Raw genomic sequence first — 21149 nt, forward strand, 5'->3', positions numbered from 1 at the left:
GCAGGCCGAGCGCGAACATAGACATAGAGAGTCTCCCCCTTTCTACAGAATTGGGACTGATCTTTATCAATAGATCTACCTAGATCAATGCTGTAGCCAGGCTTCCTCCGCTAATTCTTTCTCGATTCAGCAGCGCAGAATTAAGACGAACCGATGGCGTGAAAATAAGGTTGAGGCTCTGTGAGGCTTAAAGCTATCAGCCTATCACCGCGTATATAGAGGTAGATCAGGTACATCTACATGTGTACGCCCTACACATAGATTGAAAAGTAGTCCCGCTCACGGCTGACTTTCCTGCGAAATATAGAGCGCCTGAGGGCTCCTCCCACACTCACCATTCACCACGATTTGGAGTACGTAGCGGCCGGCCGGGGTAGCTGTCTGATCTTACCAATCTTCGCGGGCAGTATTACATCTTCAACGCCTTGTTTTTTCTTTCTTTTCCCAGGTTGGAAGATATGTACCCCGACCATGGCCCCGGAATACGTCATGTCTATCAGGAACAACGGCGCTCACAACAGACAGTTTGCTGTCTTGAGGCAGATTCGAGCTGCGAAGAATTTTTGTTCGATGAGCGCCAGGTTGATTAGTGACGCTGTCCATTGTGCCTGCATCTGACGTCTTTTTGCTGTCGTGTTGTTTCATTGAATGCTAGGCCAATTTTGAACACAACTACCGGCAGTTGTGTGGCGCATGAATAATGTATGCAAACAAAGGTTTTTGAAACCAAGGCTGACCTATTACGAGGCAAATCTCCACTGCGATGGTGTTAAGATCTTGTCTGTGTTTCAGTTCCTTTCTCTCCATCGAGTCTATCATAGTCCCTGGACCCAAACCTGGTAGAATATTGAGCTTCAGTGTTTTGTTGGCGTGTGTGGCGGTGCACTTCATAAAACTTCGGGTATGCCGAGAACTCAATTCATTCAAGTGAAATCGAAATAGATTCTGGTCAAGAATACATTTACAGTTAGCTAATCGACAAGAAAATACTAATTTGACACAGTGCGATCAGTCCCGAACTTCATTGCATACAATCAATGGATTATCAATCAATCAATCAATCCTGAACTTCATTTGACCTGGGTTAAATCGAGTCCAATTTTCTTGCGCTAAAACTTCTAACCTAGATATCTCGTTACAGACAAAAAAAAACCTTCCCTTAAATACTCCAAACTCCAACGGTTGGTAAATAGGAATATCAACTAATAGTAACGGTTCCCGTGCATCGACGCCTTTCTTTCGGGATATTCTCATTATGGACATTCCGACGATGCTGCCGAAGATTATCCTGGCGTGCAAAACCTCTGTCACCAACTCTCCCGCAGCCAATGACCGGGCAACTAAGCTTCTGCTTTGCATAAATTCCTCCATTTCGATGTTTGGTGTTCCAATGTCTGTTGAAGCGGCCTCGGGAGGTGAGGACTGATTCGCAGCCCTTTGCACCACATCGAACGGAAAGTCCCTTACTGTCGCGCATGCATTTATGTTCCCCTCTATGGTATCCAGTCAGATTCTGCAAGGAAACAGATATCTAGATGTACTTACTCGAACCTTCCCTCGCAATTGTTTCTACATCCACCGCCCGTAACCCTCCTCAATGTCCCGGTGGCCAGACTCGCGGCCTCTGTAGTGGGCATAGGCGCAATCGGTTGTGCTTCAGCCGGAGGCCTCCATAAGTTGGAATTAATGACGTTCTGAGGCCCATAATAGCTGTTTTGGTCGTAAGCCGACTGACTTATGTTCAGTGCGGGAAACATTGTCGCCTGGATGAGTGGTGAATTGCGTTGTGAATAGTGTAATGCGCCCATATCTGGTGATGACATTACGGTGTTGTAGTGAAATTGAGGAGAACTGAAGTCAACAGGTATGGCCAGAGGACCCAAGTTGTACTCTGGAATATTTCCGTCATCACCCATCGCCACCTCGGTGTGGATACTGCTGTGGGGAGACCCCCCGACAACGTAGCCGCTGCCGAAATTCCCGAAATCGAAGCTACCAGACATAGACGTGGTGGTAATAATACCGAGGGGAAGAATATACTAAAGACTTTCTTGGAGTAACTATGTATTGATTGATAATTCTTCTGTCTAGGTGCGGCGGATACTGCTCCCTTTATAGATAAGGGTACTATCTACCACAGTCCCCGGATACACCTCCCATTTCTGATTGCGAGTGATGCATTCATGCCTCAATGAACCTAATCCAATAAACTCCGCACCACACGAACCTGACACAGATCTGTTTGTAGTTACAGTCATTGGTGCATCTTGTTGTCCATAAATAGCCTCGTGAGCTGCCAAAGTGATGATTGATGACTATAAAGAGTCACGTATTTAGGAACCTTCACCAATTATTCGAACCCACCTGTAACGCCAGGCGCGTAGACTTCTGCTGCCATAAAATTGAACAAGGCAACCTACACATTCTTATGTTACTCATTGACATGAACATTTATTGGCGTAAAAGGTGGAGAACTGAGTGAAAACCGTTAGAAGCCAATGGGAGTACAGATCGGCGAATGATTGTTCAGTCATCATCGGAAGATATAATACCCCAATAGGCACCTGAGTTTAGATTTGTTGAATTCAAAGAGTGATCGTATCATATCTCATTTTTCGGTGGAGCTTTTGATGTATCTTAAAGTTCTGAAAACGTGGTCGACATCTCACGAGAGGCGCACAAGATCCACATGTTCGCCCTGATAACCCCCACGAAAGCAATGTTCCCTTGAAGATCTAGCTCCGATTCATATTCCTAACTACATAGAGCAGTGAGAAGTCATGCATTAGACACCTATCTGAACCTAGGCTGAACAAGGGGAGAAAGGAGCTCTAACTTGTCTTCCACACTATGCAGTCTTCGTGGCTTCTCCTTCATGTCGGCAGGTAGCCAATATTGTACCATCAATTGAAATGGGTCAATTTGACTGGTCGCTCGATTTGACCGGTCGCTCAATTGAATTTCAAAGGTTTCAAAAGTTTTGCGGTATGAACTGTGTAGGTGCTAGTAGCTAAGGATCCGCCTTGCACAGCTAAATTGAACCTGGCGTAAGCTGTAGTGCATGGGGTAGAAGAAACACCCCCGGCGCTCATGTTTTATGCTGGGATTGCGACTTTGAGTTCCCCCAGTTCGAGGGAAAAAGTAATTATCGACGAGACGTTCTAATCAAGTTTTTTTGGTGCTATGAACGCACACAGTCTCCTTATTTTCAACGATGAGATATATGAGTAGATTGGCAGCATGGACCATTAGATCATGGGTTCCGCGATCGTGTATATATGTGCGCGCAGACCCCCCCCCCCCGGGACAAAGGACCTGATATTTTAGAGTTAACCAAGGCAGTAAATGGGACTTGAACACGTACTCTATCTTTCCCAGCACACTCAGGCAGACAAGGTGCTTTACCAGGTAAATTTAACACCTGAGAACCAAATCTATAATCTAACCTCGTGATATCTGGAGATAGTGTGGTCAACACATCGAGATAGACGACTATTTAGCCTGGAATAGGTTCTCTCTGCGGTAATCTCAATTGTACAAGAGAAATTTTCTGTAACACCAGAGTGGGCATGTGTAAATCGATTGAAACTGCATCCTATGATATGAAAACGGTAAGCCCCTGTTATTCAGAGAGTGTTTCAAATACGTACTCGATTTAGATATGTAATATGAATTCATTCGTTACACGTATTCTACCACGTTTTTGCGGGAGTGCCTAACTGGTACTGTAAGGCTGTGAATACGTTGGTTGTTTTCTTTCACAAACCAATATTAGCACCTTTCTCTAGATCTAGAGGAGCCCATCTTTGAAACGAATCCGTACCTATCAATTTTTAAAGTGTTGGGGTACTGCTTGACACATGTACTTTCAGCCGGATGCATGCATGGAATGTGTGCGCAGTGCGCAGCGCAGCGCATGCGCCACTGCGGCCAGTTGCTTTGTTTTTCAAACCCTCAATATACCGTACTTATCCTATACCCGTAATAAACGAGAAATCTCAGTGGTATATTGATAAATAATCTAGGCGAGGATTTGACAGAATGCGGCTTATTTCCCCGTTCGAATTGATCACTCGGTCGTTGATCGCAGAGTGACAAGCGATACGGAAGCCAGATGATAAAGATGATGAATTAGCGATGGAAACAAGCACAAGAACACTGGAGGTCCTTCGACTACCCCGGATAATCACGCTCTATTGCGAGGGTAGCGGCCGAAAAGATATTGTCTGGAAATGACGGTGAACATGGTAGGTATTTATGTAGCGTGTTATCGACTCCAGAACCATACCACCACCATGTCCACTGCGGCGGGTGATTAGGGCACCTATATATTCCCCCGACGTCATATGCTGAACGTTGGCGGGGCTATAGCCAATCACTGCCTGCAGCCCAGCCTTGCCCCTTGAAACAAAAATCAGGTACACGTAGATATCATGTACATATGACTTCGAGGTGGCCTAGACCAATTGTTTTCTTCCTTTTGCGCTTGCCGAGATTCATTATCGCGTATTGTTTACTTACCGGTACCGTTTTTCGATTGTTTAGATTCTTTTGGAATCCCGGCCGACGCCGTGTTTCGTTCACTCAGTTCCAACTGGCATGAGGTCCTAACTAAATCACATAAAAGAAACAGATTCCGGCCTTGCCGCGCTCTCTGTGTGCTTGCTGCATGGCCTAGATGAGCCAACCGATCAGTAAAAATCGTGTCTACGCAGTTCGGGAAAGCATGATAGAATTCAGACTACAGTGATCATCACCTCAGTCCAACGTACCGGTAGAAGTTGCTAGGTGCGAATCCGTTCGCTGGAGCTCAATATTGTGATATTTGGATTCGAATTCAAACGGAAGGGGATAATTTGGCTTCATACGTGGTCCAATCTTTATTTAATTCTCCTCATAACTTAAAGACGTTGACTTAAATATTAGGGACCATGATGATCATAACTTTAGCCCGAAATCGGGATTAGTTAGAGTCAGAATGTGTCTCAGTTCTCATAATGATATCCCCATTCTCCAGCATTACACTGCAGCTGGCGAATTTTATATAAACTTGACTAGGCTCGTTCCTAAGCTGTCAGTAGGGGATGGACACGAGACTAACATTTGACTTTGATGAATAATAACCCGATACGAGTTACTATGTTAATTAATTTCGGGGGTACGAGCGCACGAGGATAGACTGGGGCGCATACGTAAATCTCAACTGATTTAACAATCCCATGAACTATCTCTGAGCGCCGGCAATATGCCAACATGTCTAAGAGATAAGCTGTCGACTGAATACCATAGATCCATATCAACAAGTAGGACCACATGCAGAGGGATTTGAGAAAATATTGGTCCCTGTCAACCACTATAAGTATACCAAAGGCCAGAAGGCCTGACAGCACACCCACATCTGACAAGCACCCCCAAGAAATGATGAGCGAATTCAACGCGCTTCATGAAGGATCACTCGTCCACATGGCGGCCCGTATAGGAGGCTTGCGACCTTAGAATGACTGCAATTCTCCCAATCCCGTTTCTATCAACCAGAACAACACCGAATATGTATGGGAGACGTACTTTCATGTCCTCGGAGGTGCGATATGAGGCTCTCGCATAACAAATCACTCGCCGGGTTGGTGGCACTATGCCCGATGGAGATAAGCATGCTTGGCATTCACGAGACATCACTCGACCACTTGTGCGTGTTGTCCTGCGGTTACCGCTAGGGCTCAACTAGACCAGTGAATGTTTCAGCTTCTCGCACATGCACTTGGTACTTACCTGGCCACACCACACCGGACGAGAGTTGCTGCTGACCCCCCCGTATCTGTGCGATGAGATGTTTAGAAACTGCTGCTATATCCGTTAGAGTTAATATCGGGCGTGTAAATATAGGTAAGTGTAGCATGGTCATGGGTACCTGCCGTTGCACAGTGTCGTTCAACCGTACCTACAGGTATCCGGGCACCCTTCTTTACCCACATATCTAATACCGAATTTTGAACTTGTCCCACTGAGTGTGCACCGCGTGCTTTAACCCTGAATCTAGTTGAAACGACTTATGCTATGGTTGAATTTCGTTTGACTCTGGATATTGTTTGCTGCGCTTTGTATTCACGCTCAATAAATTGATATGATGCAAAACTAAATAATTGGCGGAATAAACCGGTGTAATAACATATGATGATGATAGCACCTGTAACTACAAGATGAAGCGAGCCGCTACGCTATAAATCACCTCTTCCGGCCACGTAATTCCGCCCGCCTTTAGACAACGTTTCCTCCATCGATTGCGCTCATCCCGATTAGTCATCCAATTTGTGTCTATCAAGGCAGCATGCATGCGCCACAACGGTGAATCAAACCATGGTTTTGGTTGTTCATTCCTAAAAACTGATTTCGATCTCACGTGGTTTGGTTGCATCATAAAAAGATTCTTGATCTCAGAGTCATCAAAACGTTATACTACAACGTTAAATAGATAAGCACCCCGGAAGTGAATTCTCAGTCACAGTATGAATAATAATGAAGTTGTTGTGATAGGGACTCTTTCAAAAAATACCGAGTTTAATTACAGTTGAACAGCAGAAATAGAAGTCCCAGCAACACTAATGTACAAAAGTCTTTATACTCTCCTGCGAAGAGCTTTGACACGTGTTTTATATTCGAAAGCCACCGTGTTCGGTAGGCGGGATGGTTTATTTCGGGGAAGTCATTGATATCGATATATCACCAATACGCAAAGACTTCGACATGGGTTTCCTCGACTTAATCATCCGATTTCATGGGGCACCTCATCCCCTCGAATAGTGCTCCTTATATGTCTCCTAACTGTTCCCGTAGCCGATATCATCGCCGCGGTACCTGAAGCCTCTGGATTACCCAGTATATTCGTATCAATACTAGTTTCCGCCCAAGATTCTTGCAGCTCCCCCGGTTCTTGAACCCCCGGCTGGGGGGAACTTATATTACTCCCATCGGTCCAACTAACACCCGCACTCTCTTCCAGCTGTACCGGGGGAAGTTCATCATGATTGGCCCTAAAAAAAGACGTAAACCAGGATTTGCACCTTGTAAAGGCAGTGTAGAGGCCATAGCCGATGACATAGAGAACAGAAACAGCCATGATGAAGCATACAACATAGAGGATAGATGTTCGAGTCACCAAATTTGAAGTGGAAGGTTGCTTTTTCGTGTCCCATGGCACAAATAATTTGTTAGCTACCATTGTGCTGCCAACTGTCGGGGTTTTGGCAGGTAACCAAGTGTTCTCGACTATCGTTGTGCCGTCAACACCAGGTACTTCGGTTGTGATTGCGGGTTGTGGTGTTGGCAAGACCGAGTGATCCTCCGGCGGGGGAACTATTACGGTTACCACCCTCACCCTTGTCATAGTTGTAGTGCTTGAGTATAACCTGAGGTCCATCTTATCCACCTCTAGTCGGTCTATGTATTCCTCCCCTGGCCAATCCAAATTTTCCACCTTCTGCCAATCCATATTTTCCACCTTCTGCCAATCTTTCTGTCGCACCGAAAAGTACAACCCTTGATCCTTCAAATTGATTCTGGGGGTATCGTGAGGTGAGGATGTTTGGGCAACTGAGCTATCCAGTAGGTCATGACCCTTCTCTTCACCGGAATAGTCCAAGGGAACGGCATTGATGTGGACGGATCCCATAGGAAGTGAGGCTAGTAAGGTCCCTAGAAGGCACCAGTGGACCGTATTGAGCATTTTTAGGTAAGATTGCGATATACTCATGTACTGCGGGTAAAATTGCATACAGGAGCATTGGGTTTAAATGTCTGCCAGGAGTAATATATGGGCGGTAGATCACTCGTTGTCCGTATCCTACACTAGAAATCAATATCCTGGCCACTGAAAAGTGGACATAAGGAGGTTGATTACATCGTAACGTGTTCACCTTTATCATGAAAGAAAGCAAGGAAAAAATAGATGGAAGATAAGCTAGCCTTAACATCATGTAGCATTGACATATGTTACATGTCCTGGCTCGCGCCTTTGACTCGCTCCGAAAGCTAGCTACAGGATCGAAAACGGGCGTGTTTCAAATGCCCGAACGGATCATTTGCTAGTGATAGCGAGCCTTTGGATACTGCGTTTCCTATTTATTTCTGGTTTATTTGGCTGAGAATGCTTGAAGTGGTTTCTATCTTGCATTAGTGAGCGATGCTGATTGTGTGTTTTATCCTATATACTTAGCCAAGATATATACTTGTCTGGAGTGCATGCTTTGCTACAAAGGTTTCAACAATAACAGAATTTGAATCTCAAAACGATATCCACAACCGGTAGCTACATTTGAATATCTTTATAAAAACCTATGCCTAAATAACAAAGGCTTCAAACAATCTCAAGGCTGGAAATACTGAATCTCTTTAAATTGTTCCCCGGACCGCCGCCGAGTTACACCATACATTTACTTAATTTTGTCATATTCTCAGATCTATGCTGCAGCTCCTATAAAACGTTATCGATAATTTCTGCAATTAATCAGGGTACATCATCTGATCTTTCCTTCTATATACATGCCCTTGGTGAGTGTACAATATGTGAAATTGCAATCGCAAGTCATTGATCATAATGGCTCTGTCGGTGGCTGGTTGGTTACATGTAGTACGTGCATCTGTAACCTATAGTGACTGTATTCAAATAGTATACACAGCCTTTACCTTTGTGGAATTGTGGATGATGGTACGCCAATGTTGATATTGCCATTTATCCCGATCAAATGCGAATATATCCCTTCCGTTTAAACCTTATTTATCTAAATATTGCCACGCCCCAAAGCCTTACAGTGAGGTGAGATGCACCCTCATACATGTAATCAACCCCACACACTCCCACGCACTCCCACCTGCGGCAATACCGCAAAAACTCGAATAATTCGTTATCCGCCCAGGGATTATATCTCGAGTGATTGGTTGGGTGATATCGATCTTCATCAGATGTTTCCCATAGAAGTAACTTTGATCTCACGGAGCTAACGAATTATTCGAGTTTTTGCGGTATTGCCACAACAGCCACCTTGATTGACGATACAAAATAGAGAAGAAAAACTTGAAAGGAAACTGTAACCCTTCTCCTTCCTAACCCTTGCCTGGCTTTCGAACGTATGACCCAAGGTAATAGTGCCTTTTACAAATGTCAGGTTACTGCTCGCAAATATCAGAAGAATAATATACACGTACATGTTTCCCCGTTCAGAATATACTTTGCCTTATTAAGAATCCTTGAGGAGACGGATTGATAATTTCTTCTCGGACTCTTCGGTTAAAGCGTTAATGACATAGTTTGAGTATACTTCTGTCATTTCTAGCGCATAATCAAGTGGGGTTTTTCCTTGCTTGTTTGGTGCAGAGGGGCTCGCGCCATAAGACATTAGTAGGCGAACCATGTATTCCGAGCACCCATCACCTTAAATTGCATGATGAAGTGCGTTCCAGCCTTCAATATCTACTGTAGAAGGACTGACACCGTTGTTGAGTAAGTAGTGAAGTGAGGGATAATGCGCGGTGTTTGCTGTGGTACGGAGGGCTTCTGACTCCACTCGTCCCCGGTCGAGATATCGGTTCTTTGTTTAAGCAAAGATACAAGATCAGCCGTTCTATTGTCCTCTCTAGATCCCTTATCACAATGGAGTGCAGTTCTACCCGGATGGTCGACATTGTTGATACGAGCCCTGCGCCTGTACAGCTCTTTGGAAGTAAATCTACATCTGTCATACTCGGCGCAGCACGCTGAAAACTGGGGTACTGTCCGGCCAAGCCAACCGATAATGTTGATATCGGCACCGTTTGCTATTAAAAATCTAGCCGAGTCATGATAGTTTCCAAATACGGCAAAATGAAGTGCTGTCTGACCACAATCATCCGTAATGTTTACCTTGGCGCCGTTCTTCATTAAGGTTCTAAGTAGGTCATAGTGGCTACCTAGAACTGCTGTAAAAAGTGCTGTCCGCCCTCTAGTATTGCTATGGTTTATACTGATACCGTTCTCTACTAAAACTCGAACTGAGTTATGACAATTTCTCATTGCTGCAGGAAAAAGAGCTGTCGAGCCTTGCATATCGACCATGTTGATATCCGCACCGTTCTCCACAAATACTCTAATCAGGTCATAATTGCCATTAATTACTGCAGAGTGAAGGAGTCTCATGCCCGCAATGTTGACATCGGCACCTTGCTCGATCAGGAATTTTACAGAGTCATAATTTCCACCTCTCGTTGCGTAGTAGAGTGCTGTCTGGTGATATTTGTCCTCTGCTGAGATGCTTGCGCCTTTTTCAATGAGATACTATAATAAAACCAGACCTCCCGCAACGCCGGCTGCAAGTTGAATTGTTGTGGTGCCGAGGTCATCAGCCGCAGAGATATCGACACCAGCGTTGAAAAGTAAAGACACTATCTCGGCCTTACGCTCCAACCAGGAATGTCTAGTAAAGCCCAAAGATCTTCTTCGCTCATCCCTAAGCGTAGTGTGTAAGAGAGTGCCCCTATCCCCATCTCCGCACAGGACGACCCCACCCCGCTCAATAAGTGACCGGACAGCTAAACTATGATTGAGTAGACACGCCATAGATAATGGGTTTGAATCAACGTATCCCGTAATATAATCCCTCCTCGTGTTGATTAGGTATAAGGTAACACAGCCTTCTTTGTTAATAAATTCCAATACTGAATCCCTCGTCAGGCTTTCCTCACACTCATTAAGATGGAACGTCAGATTATCGTAGGCATAGAACCAGAAAGGATATTTCGAATGCAATACACCTAATTGCCAACCTCATGAATCGTTCATCTGAGAGGAATTTTAGGCAGGACATTGCGACCTTTAGGTCTGCATGCCGATGTATCTTAGGGTGATTTAGGAGGTATTCTTGTATAGTGTAATGTGCTAATCGTATAGTAGTAGTATTCTCATCGTACGTAATCAAGCTTGCGCACACATCCAGCATTGTTGTCAAATCATGTAGATCCAGCTCGTCAAATCCAGTACGGTCAGGATCAACCGCCAGGGCTAATTGAAGGGCATGAACCGTAAGTACCTTCCTAGACTTGACAAGCCATGAGAGAATCCTGATTGCTAGTTCAATGCAGTTTGGTGGTTGGGAGTTTATGATGTTCATAGCTCTATCATATGTTGGGCGGAGTGGGCTTCTTGCATTTAAGACTGAGCACTTCAGATTTTCAAGCTCTTCTAGGATCTCGCGGATAGTAGTTTGTTGGCATAAATGTTCGACGTGGAAGTGAACAAGAAGAAACCTATAATTAACAGTAAACTTTGTGTTTATTTGTTCACAGGGTTATGAAACTTACATTCCCTTCGCGCACTCAATCAGATCAGAGATTATCTTGCTGCTATAATCCATACGTCCTCGCCTTATCAGGCGTTCCGCTCTAGGGTACTCTGATATTGTTTGGTCCACATAACTTTCAATATCATCCTTTGCCCAAAGTTTTATCTTTGATGATTTCTCAAAGGAACATTGAATATCCTCCGAATAATCACGTCCTGTTATAAATATATGTAACTTAGGTCCATGAGCACAAATCCGATGAAACAACGGTAAGAGTTCTTTCCGCTGATTCACTTAGTCACACTCGTCCAATGCGTCGAATACGAGAAACGTTTTCGTAAATCTTTCTGAAATATCAAGGAGTGCTATATATAGCTCTTCAACTGTAGGTGCTTTCCCATGATCCTTATCGTAGTGCTTCTCAAGGGCGTCGGGAACGTAGCTGGTTTGGCAGGCGAGTTGTTTAACTAGACTAGCAAGGGCTTTTACCGGTGTCTGTTGCTCTTGTTCCTTATAATTGAAATAGATGTGTGCTACTCCGTATTCCTTTATCTTCGCCTCAGATCTTAGGCTATCCATCATAAGAGAGCTTATTGGCGATGTTAGAGATGTAGGTAGCACATGATCTTATGGCAAATACCTCAAAAATGTCTTTCCAGCACCAGCTGTGAGCTCAAAGCATGATCAGCATTCCACAAGGAACAATCCTCCAGCGACGTTGAACATACGGATGCCATAGCCCCAAAGAAGGCCAGAATTCCTGTGCCAATCTTGCACCTCCGGTGACTTTAGAATCCAATTACCTGTATTTGGCTTTCTCCTGCTACAGATCTCGGAATGTCTCTGGTCGTAGGGATATGGGGATATCCAATTGAGAAGAGCTCTTCGTCTTTGAACTGTTCAAATGTGTTCACACCTTAAGCTTGGCCCGAAAAGCAAATGAATAGCCTGTTAGTAACCCTTACCGGATCAGTCCATATCCTGCGCTCTCATAGTCGCATTGGTCTCTCGCGTGCTATCCTCAATGGTTCTCAGGGAAGAACTTGATTTTCGTTAGCTCTTGCGACCAGGAATGCTTTATATCACTCTTCGTTCTCTGGGGGGCACTTACGTTTGATCGATACTAAGGGCAAGATTCAAACTCTGCTTAAATCTTTCGGTTTCAAGAATGAGACCAACGGTTTCCGACTCCGCAAGCGGCCATTGAAGTCGTACGAGCGACGCACCCCACCAACTCGATTGCAGTTTTTTCTGTTTTGCCTCCAGCTTTTCATTCAAACTCTTCATCTCCACGCCATATTTCAGAAGTGGGTTGAACAACTGCCCGAGAACAGCTGAACTTGAATCTTGTGCGGTGCTTTGTAAGGCGCTGAGGATTTTGACTAGAGATTTCAACTCGTCGATGAGTCTTTGGAGACTGGTTGGGGCCCGTTTGACACCCGTCGTGTACCCGTATGCTAACGATACCACCTGCGTGGTGATCTGGAGAACCGCAATAACGCTCGCCGCCGCACCTAAACCTTCCATTTCTAACTTTGTTAGGGTTATAATAAACTTGGTTGTGCCAAAGGTAGCTGTTGATTTGAGGTTCTAAAGAGAGCGGGGGTACTACCGGTTGCTGGGGTGTACCTACATGTGGAGTTTCTGTGTAATGCACAGGAACCTGCTGCTTCCCGGCGGATAAAATCGAGGTTTTGTTCAACCACTGGCAACGTCCACAGTCGTTCACCGTCGCTTGTGCCAATTGATGAATAGGGAGGACTTTGGGCCAATAGAAATTAAAAGAACTGAAGATCTCGCAGCTTGACTGTTTTGACCGTTTTGAATCCATGTTCGTCAAGCTTGTCTTGGTCAACGAATGAAATCGGTTAGGGTTAGGGTTTGGTACCTCAAGGTTTAGATATAAACCAATTCAAATAGAGCAAATAGAAATCGACTCGGGTGCTCTTACAACGCCAAGGCTGGTTATGTCATCAGGTTGACACGTCAAGAGGTCATGCAAAGAGCACGGGCCACTGAGTAATACTCTACTCTAAACAACCTCTTAATTCCTGTTTACGACCCATCGCGTCTCAGCCATTAATCCACTCTCTCTAGCTTTCATCAATGGCTCCGGCTGAAAAGCGCACATCAACTGAATCGGACTCTGATGCCCCATTGGCCAAGAAGCGAGCAATAATTAACTCAGCCTCAGCGACAAGCTCGGGCCCTTCAAAACATCATAATCCCGTCTTTGACGACCTGTCGGCAAAGTACCCCACTGTTGAGAAATTGGAAGAGCACATGAAATCTCTATCCCTCTCTGCTCTAGAGGCGCTGATAATTTCGGGGGCAATTCCTGAGGTATGCCAACTACCCGCTGGGCTATGATACTAAACAGAGCATTGATACTAATTATCCATTAGATCCAGGCTGCTCCAGAACTCCGCCATTGTGTGTATTGTCATAAAACATTCAATGCATCCGATAATACTCTAGGAAACTGTGTCGTGGAGCACTTTATTCGTGAGTGCAAGCCGATCGATGCAGACGTGAGCGAATGGCAGTGTTGTCGTCAGCGCTGGGATGATATAGGCAATGATGAATGGGCGGAGAGTGCCAAAGATACGTTCCCCCATTGCTATGTGGGGTGTCATTGGGAGGAGGAAATCACGACAGACGATGAAGAGGAGGTTCAGGAACATAACCAGGCAGATTCTATACACTACAGGGGAGTACCCAGGATAAAGAAGCCGGCATGGTGGAGAGTGTGGAAGAATCATGGAAATACATGTGACAAGATGGGATGTAAGGAGAGGTTATCTGGGTAGAAATTGAGGGAATGTGGGGATTAAACGATATCTAATTTTTATACCAGCTAGTACAAGTACATGTAGCTACAAGTATTGAAAGTGTATACGTGAACATGCACTATGTACTTGCGGTGAAATTAAGTATTGTCCCAATTGCGCTGCGCTGGCAACCAGTCAACCCCACCAAACTTGAGACCCTATAAAACCGCAACCAATAGCTAAAACCAAGTGTGCTAAAGTCATAGTCATTTTTATGCTCAAAAGTAAATTATCTCCTGCTTTAATTATCATGGTTATGGTGGTGGTTGGTGGGCCTATAAAGGAAATGGGGAGGTCGATGGTTGCTATGATCGCGAGAGACAATACTTAATTTCATCGCAAGTATACCCCTCTCAAAGCCACCACTACCTAAATAATTGAGGCTAGGACTATTAGGTGGTCGGATAATTTGTAACATGCTAAATTTTGTTCAACTCAACTGAGTCTCCGTAATCGAAAAGTCAAAATACGACAGATACAAATATGTGATTTACCCATTACAGTAGCGCATACATCTCTAGCTCTATAAAACAATTGAATGTGTCCATACTCTCTACTAGGGAGTTAATTTTATATCTAGAGCGTTGTGTGGATCGTCGCTTTGTAGGATACCGACATGATATAGAAGCCAACCACCTGTGCGTGCACGTGCGGATGAAACATTACTAATTAATGAAGGATATTCATCTTACTTCTTATGTAGGATTTCACATTGCATCCTGCATTAATTACAGAGGTTTATTCAATTCTTTTCTGGTCGTATATCTAAAGCTTCAGTAGTCTACGGGTTTCCCCAGTTACAATTGCAGACCAGCGTTGTAATCTAATTTATACTCATGCGTTTATTAAATGGTCGGAATTCTTAGTAGGGATTTGGTTGCAACGATATCCGACCATTTAATGAACGCCCGAGTACTCGAGCTAGCTTTATTTCGCTGAATTTAAGCCTTTCCTCTATAAGAGATCTAGAATCGCAACGAATCAACGCAAATACAAAGACCCCACCCCTTCGTATGAAGATGAGAGGACGGCACAAATTAAACGGGGACACAGGCCTAGGAAATTAATACAAAAGAAGGGCACCTATTCTCTACAAGCGAGGACAGGATCCGGAATGGTTGAACGCAGAAAAAAGAGTAAACCTTGCCCATAAGGGGGGCAATTCGAAAACGAATATTTACCCCTCTCTAATAAAGGCAAGAGACCAAAGAAACCTAACTCTCCTCCCCATGAGAGGGGAGGAAGTGACTACAGCCCCCACTCCCGACAAGGGGAACCGGAGGGAGGGTAAGAACTAAATCTACTCCTTCCGCGTGAGAAGGATGGAAGAAGGACACCAGGAAGGTCAGAGAAATATCCGAGTCTGAAGGAGGTAGGGGGATCGGTTCCTTTATAAGGGAACATTGGATGACGACATTGGGTAGGGCTTAACCTAGGTGGGTGGGTGTTTCCGTCGCTCCGGCTCCACTCAGGCAACATATGCACATGTACCTTGGCGGGGTTCCGTTAAATTCTGGCGACGGAGTCTACCCGGGCCGGCGCCTATAAGGACTCTTCATGGTATATACAGCCACTCTGCAAAAGTGTTCGTGATTCCGATTTCGGAGTGAGACATTTCTTCATATGTAACCGTGGCGGACCATCAAAACCCCCCAATAGAAGACTTTCCTAGTGACCAATGGCGCCCGAAATCAATGTTGAAGGTGATTAATGACCTACTTTCTTTTATATATAGTCCCGAACTATATTATCTATTTTTCGTTGTTTTGAATCTCAACATTAATAACATCAACTCCACGGGTGCGCCACACTGCGCACTGACATTAAAACTAAATCACGAACACTTTTGCAGAGTGGCTGTATATATTGAGGTCAACTACGGCGTATGGTTTATCCGGTCCTATCCCGATATAATGCATATTTGATGTATTTACTGCCATTTAGGGTGCCCGGGTGGTCCACGAGGACGCTCGAGGTGTCTCCTCCTCGTTGACCTCTGTTCTTATCTGACCCCGATGTCTAACACTGCCAGTATCCTCGATGACGATTCCGATAGAGCAAAAGTGGTGTTTATTTCAATTAAAGAACATACATATTATTTATTCTATCCTTGATCAACTGACATCATCCTAATCGGGCAGATTATATAGGTCTACTATATGCTAAGAATTATCGTCGGGGTTCCTCGAGGCAAGAACAGACAGTGTCCTCGGGACTCCTTGTCCTTTTAGACCATTGTGCTTGAATGTCATCGAGGACATTTCTTCTCTGTATGTTGGGTTGAGGGAAGACATGATGTACATACGCGTACGTATGATGAGGAAAGTAATAAAATCAGCCTAGCTTAAGCAGAAGACAAACTTGATACTTATGATGAGCTATTCTATGTTGTGGCGATCATTAAACGTATTTGAAGCTTTGTTATCGACGCTTCATTATATCAAAGTTTAGATGTGGCCCTAGAGTACGTAGTATCTATACCTTTGTCTATAGATAAGGCAAGTTGTTCTCAAAATTATAACCATGGGAGGGACCTTCTCCCCACTTTAAAGCTTTCCTCTTTTCAATTAAATTCTTCGATGCTAAGACGTATGATAGACTTTGTTCGTCTACTCGATCTTCCCTAAAACCCACCTCCGACAAAATGACAAACTAGTGCAGAAAGCTGGTGAACTGGTGCGTTCACTCGTTGATTGATCTATAATCCATCACTATATAGTTTGACTAGTATAGTGCGTACGCTGATGACCGTGATAGAATTTTACTACCTGTTATTAATACTATGGGAAGCTACCCGTTTTTCTATCGTTATAGGATTAAGAGGACTTGAGGCGCTCACCGGCGCAAAAAACAACGCTTTATCGCGTACGTATGCCTGAAGTCTTCATCTGAACGACATTACCTTCCATGGAAAGTCCTTAGTTCATGTCTTTATAAACCCCAGGCCAAGGATCAACGCAATAGTCCCCAACTGTCTAATCCATAACCAATACCGCAGCTGGCAATCACCAAAATCACTTTACGACATCCCTATTATATTAGCACTCTACAACATGAAGACGGCTAGCACTCCATGCAACCATGATTTCGAGATGAAAAAGAGCACAAGCACTCTAATGCTATGGAGATGTCACTTGTGCTACTCCGGACCGCATTATGCCATCTGGCAATGCAAGTATTGCGATCTCGTTATCTGTGAACCTTGTAAAAATAAGGGCAAATGAACCTAGATTTCTTTCTCTTTGTACACTTTGTGATTGCCTCACTCATCTTCAGATTTCTGTTAGTCACTTGGGGATTTAATGTATCTATAATCAATGTGTCCTTGTATATGCATCGCCATGTTTTCCAGTTCTATTCAGTAGGTTAAGGTATGCTTTTAACTATTCCTATAAAATGGAAGGTACTTTTAATGAAACTACATGTAGTCCGTGTTCGCTCCACTTCTCCATTCTGAGTGCCTCGAGATCAAGTACTGATAGTGTAGAATACAACTACATGTATCAATACCATAGAATACCACATGCCAATGAGATGAATCTCAGAGCTTTGGGCAATTACTTTCTATTCAGTGAGAAATGGCTCTTTGGGTATTTTTTCAAATAAGGGCTAAACCGGGTGAACGATAAAAAACCCACGTCTCCGGTGGGAAAAGAGCCAGATATATAGCCATGACCCTCTTCCCCCGGGGTTGAAAGCTCATACCGTGGTTTCTTTTTATCCCGCCAACTTGTATCTGAATATTTCTTTGGGGGGTATATAGTTGATCACATCCTGTGGTAAACATGTCCAGTGGTCGAAGCTTTAAATCCAATCTACCCCCGGATCGATAGTAAATGCTATACTATATTCAAGAAGAGTCTTTCCCTAAAGAATCAACCAATAAATAAGCCAACTTGACTATTACAATGAAATCTAGGCGCCAATCGTACCTTGGCCATCCATGAAATCATTTGAATCCAGTGTTCCAGGCTCTTCTTAATATAAGGGCTCATTATATTAATTTTAAGGTGAGTTAGCATTCACACCACTCATAAATCCCATTCTCAGGGTGGTACAAACGTTCTATATTGTCTTATTTCAAGCACGATACGAATGACTCGTAATGACTCTCCTTGTGATCTCATAAAGCTCTGTCATAACGCTGATAGAGCTTCTGTAGACTGACGGTAGTAGCTAGCGGCCGGGCGGAAATAACGATATCGTGCAGATGCGTGGAACGCCGGAATTTTTGTGTTTGTACTCGGGGGACGAGTCACACGATTCCGGGCATGTGGAAATAGTTTGAGACTCGAGCGCGCTCCTTTACTGCATCTCTTGCGATGACAGGCTTTACCAGCGGCTTGGTCTTCGTATTCCATGATTGCCGTATGTTGTTCTGTAGGGTGACCACGTGGAGAAGCTAGCACTAGGGAGATCGGGACGAGTATCATCAGGGGAGAGAGTATCGTCGCTGAGTTGTGGAGAAGGGGGAGGAGGAATCCATGATTTCAGGTCTAGATATATATCACATGCACGCTTCGCCAAGGATAGAGACGGTCAGGCGATATGGCACTGCAGGGGGGAGAATCTCTCAATGAAAGTCGTAAACAAAAATTTAATTAAACACGTTGCTTCTAGCTAGTAAGCCATAATTAAGCAAGGGCATCCTTCGATACACTTGCATAAGATTAGCCCGGCCCGAAATGTTACTAGGCTCTAAATGCAAACCCCATCCGTTCCGCCACTCTATCCTGCAGGCCAGTAAATCGAATTCACATAGTTCATGCAGAAGGTTTGTCTCGGGAAACAGGAGTAATGATTAATTTACTTTGTCAACTATAAACATCGAGTGATATTCTATGAAGAAATACTAAACCTGGCCATATATCAGACAAGTATTGTGCGTTATCAAAATTATCCGGACGCCCGCGTCGCAACCACATAAGTTGGCTAGAATAACCAAATCTTGAAACCACTTCAATTGAGCTCATATTGAAGCATAAGATAATAGATGCATAGGTAATCCCAAAAATCAAATCTTTTGTACTCTGTCCTTGTGGTTGTGGAGAAACGCGAAGTTGAAGTTGAAAATTTTGTTGCAACAATGTCCAGATAATTTTGATAACTCGCAATATATATGAAGAGACGGCAGATATATGCAGCACACCACGTCACGTCATGGCCAAAGGAGAGAGGCAAGCTTAAGGTAGAACTAATGGAAAAACTAGCTCCCGAAAAGGTGCAACATGGCTTTTATCTTCTAGGGGCCTAATTATTCACCGGAGTAATAACAGCTGCAGCGGTGAGGTCCCAGACAATTATACCGCACATAATACAAGCACAATGCAGTCTGAAGCTGTCCTCGACAGAACAACTTACAACGGACGACGCGAGAAGTATCGGTATGCCATCGGCCCCACTACATACTGGAGAGACTTGAAAGCTGATCATGCAGTGCAGCACGGTGAATTGGAGCCAAACAATAGCGATCCCGCGCACAGGGCTATAGCTCTATGGCGACTACCCGCGTACCGGCCAGTACTGTGCAGAAGCCAATCCACGATGAATTGCCATACGAAATTAACGCCAACCTCTGTATCTCATGCAGCAGAAGGATGTGTACTCTATGTATCATTCAGAAACCGTTATTCCGAACTGGCGAGCTACCTCACGAAAGGACACGAATCAACATCCGGTACCTGAGTCGACAGCTCTCGAAATTCAGCAATCCTAATGGGCCCGGGCGGAATGAACATTATGGTATCCAGTGCTGCTGGTGATCTTGGGAGGGCATTACGCGCAAAAAGTTGCTTTCTAGATCTATATAGAAGTCTTTTCATACTCGGAAATCTCTCATGGCTCGTGTGAAAAGCTGCGAGAGCATCAGAGACCTCGGAAAGTTTTGTACCGCTTATATCGTATTGGGTCCATATGAAATTCAGCTCCGCAGGTCCCCGAGAGAAGTGATACAAAAGAACCATATCTCCAGCTTCTCATATCCATATATATGGTACGCAGGCTTACGTTTATGCCATGTTACAAGATCGGGGTAAATCTCATTAATAGTTTATATACATCTTTCAAGCCTAAGCTGAGGGAGTATCGAATCACGAAATTTATATTACGGTTTATTGGATCCATTTGAGGCTGGTGTTGTCAAGGGGGGATGTAGTCAGAAAGCCATGAGAGAAAGATTCTCACCGATCCAGTGAGTTGCAGCATAAATTAATTCGGCCAAGGTTGTGAGATATGACAGGCGTATATAATACCGTCGTAGCTACTAATGATAGAACAGATATAACAGAACTCCTGCGAATGCATACATGATGAGAGTACATCTATCAAGTACATATCGTGATTTTAAGTATATACATAATTATGTGTATCCTAGCCAACCACGTTTGAGAATATGACGGAAAGAATTGAGATCAGGCATCATGGTGGAAATATGCAATCAGTCGCCCCATATTGACGGCCAATTAACGGAATTTTTCACATTGTTTATCGGTGGCGGAATCGATCATTCTAATACTTAAATTCCTATTTAGATCTGAAACTCTCCTAATTCGACAGGTAGAACTACATATGTATGATCAAGTTAAAGGAGTTTTGTTTCCGTTTTCATTTTCGCAGTAATATTTGAATTCTAACCTCTATCCATGCATTCCTATGTTCACACACATTTAAGAGTTGCCTTAGAATAAAGAACTAAGTACGTGCCAATAGCATTTTATTACCGAAAAAGCTATTTAAAGTGCCAAATCTGTATGAAAAGATTTCATGCTAGACGAAAGAAACCCAGAATACATCCTCCGTCAAGGCTCTTCTTGGTGGATTTTTCGAGATATCGATGCTATCACTTCGTTTATCAATGCCGCCACCCTATAATAGAGGAATTGAATTTTGATGGGAGATCTGTTATTTGACAAGAGAGATAACGAGATCTGTTAGTAAAGCTACACCATATTTGCTTTTCTTGGGGTGACAACATTTACTGACAGAGGAAGGGATAGTGAGCCACAAACATAAA

The 21149-nt window shown here is 44.0% G+C and overlaps 6 protein-coding genes across 6 annotated transcripts; 2 read left to right on the plus strand and 4 right to left on the minus strand.

The window, feature by feature from the left end:
- Positions 1-1198: 1198 nt before the first annotated feature.
- H6S33_004979 (uncharacterized protein) lies at positions 1199-2003 on the minus strand (the record flags this gene model as incomplete). The annotated part of the gene is made up of 2 exons (XM_044836686.1): positions 1199-1493; positions 1546-2003. The coding sequence occupies 2 exons, from the start codon at positions 2001-2003 to the stop codon at positions 1199-1201; spliced, it is 753 nt and encodes a 250-aa protein (XP_044690192.1).
- Positions 2004-6760: 4757 nt separating this feature from the next.
- On the minus strand, positions 6761-7720 carry H6S33_004980 (uncharacterized protein; the record flags this gene model as incomplete). The annotated part of the gene is made up of 3 exons (XM_044836687.1): positions 6761-7227; positions 7292-7350; positions 7404-7720. The coding sequence occupies 3 exons, from the start codon at positions 7718-7720 to the stop codon at positions 6761-6763; spliced, it is 843 nt and encodes a 280-aa protein (XP_044690193.1).
- A 3880-nt stretch (positions 7721-11600) lies between these two features.
- H6S33_004981 (uncharacterized protein) lies at positions 11601-12043 on the minus strand (the record flags this gene model as incomplete). The annotated part of the gene is made up of 3 exons (XM_044836688.1): positions 11601-11895; positions 11947-11978; positions 12035-12043. 3 exons carry the CDS (start codon positions 12041-12043, stop codon positions 11601-11603), a joined length of 336 nt encoding a protein of 111 aa, XP_044690194.1.
- Positions 12044-12275: 232 nt separating this feature from the next.
- Positions 12276-12833, minus strand: H6S33_004982 (uncharacterized protein; the record flags this gene model as incomplete). The annotated part of the gene is made up of 2 exons (XM_044836689.1): positions 12276-12348; positions 12418-12833. 2 exons carry the CDS (start codon positions 12831-12833, stop codon positions 12276-12278), a joined length of 489 nt encoding a protein of 162 aa, XP_044690195.1.
- A 579-nt stretch (positions 12834-13412) lies between these two features.
- On the plus strand, positions 13413-14116 carry H6S33_004983 (uncharacterized protein; the record flags this gene model as incomplete). The annotated part of the gene is made up of 2 exons (XM_044836690.1): positions 13413-13649; positions 13712-14116. 2 exons carry the CDS (start codon positions 13413-13415, stop codon positions 14114-14116), a joined length of 642 nt encoding a protein of 213 aa, XP_044690196.1.
- A 2965-nt stretch (positions 14117-17081) lies between these two features.
- H6S33_004984 (uncharacterized protein) lies at positions 17082-17361 on the plus strand (the record flags this gene model as incomplete). Its single annotated transcript, XM_044836691.1, has 1 exon — positions 17082-17361. A coding segment is annotated over one exon (280 nt), but the record flags the coding sequence as incomplete, so codon positions are not given.
- Positions 17362-21149: the final 3788 nt, after the last annotated feature.

The sequence above is a fragment of the Morchella sextelata genome, assembly GCF_020137385.1.
Source record: "Morchella sextelata strain SCLS chromosome Unknown scls_19, whole genome shotgun sequence".
NCBI lineage: Eukaryota > Fungi > Ascomycota > Pezizomycetes > Pezizales > Morchellaceae > Morchella > Morchella sextelata.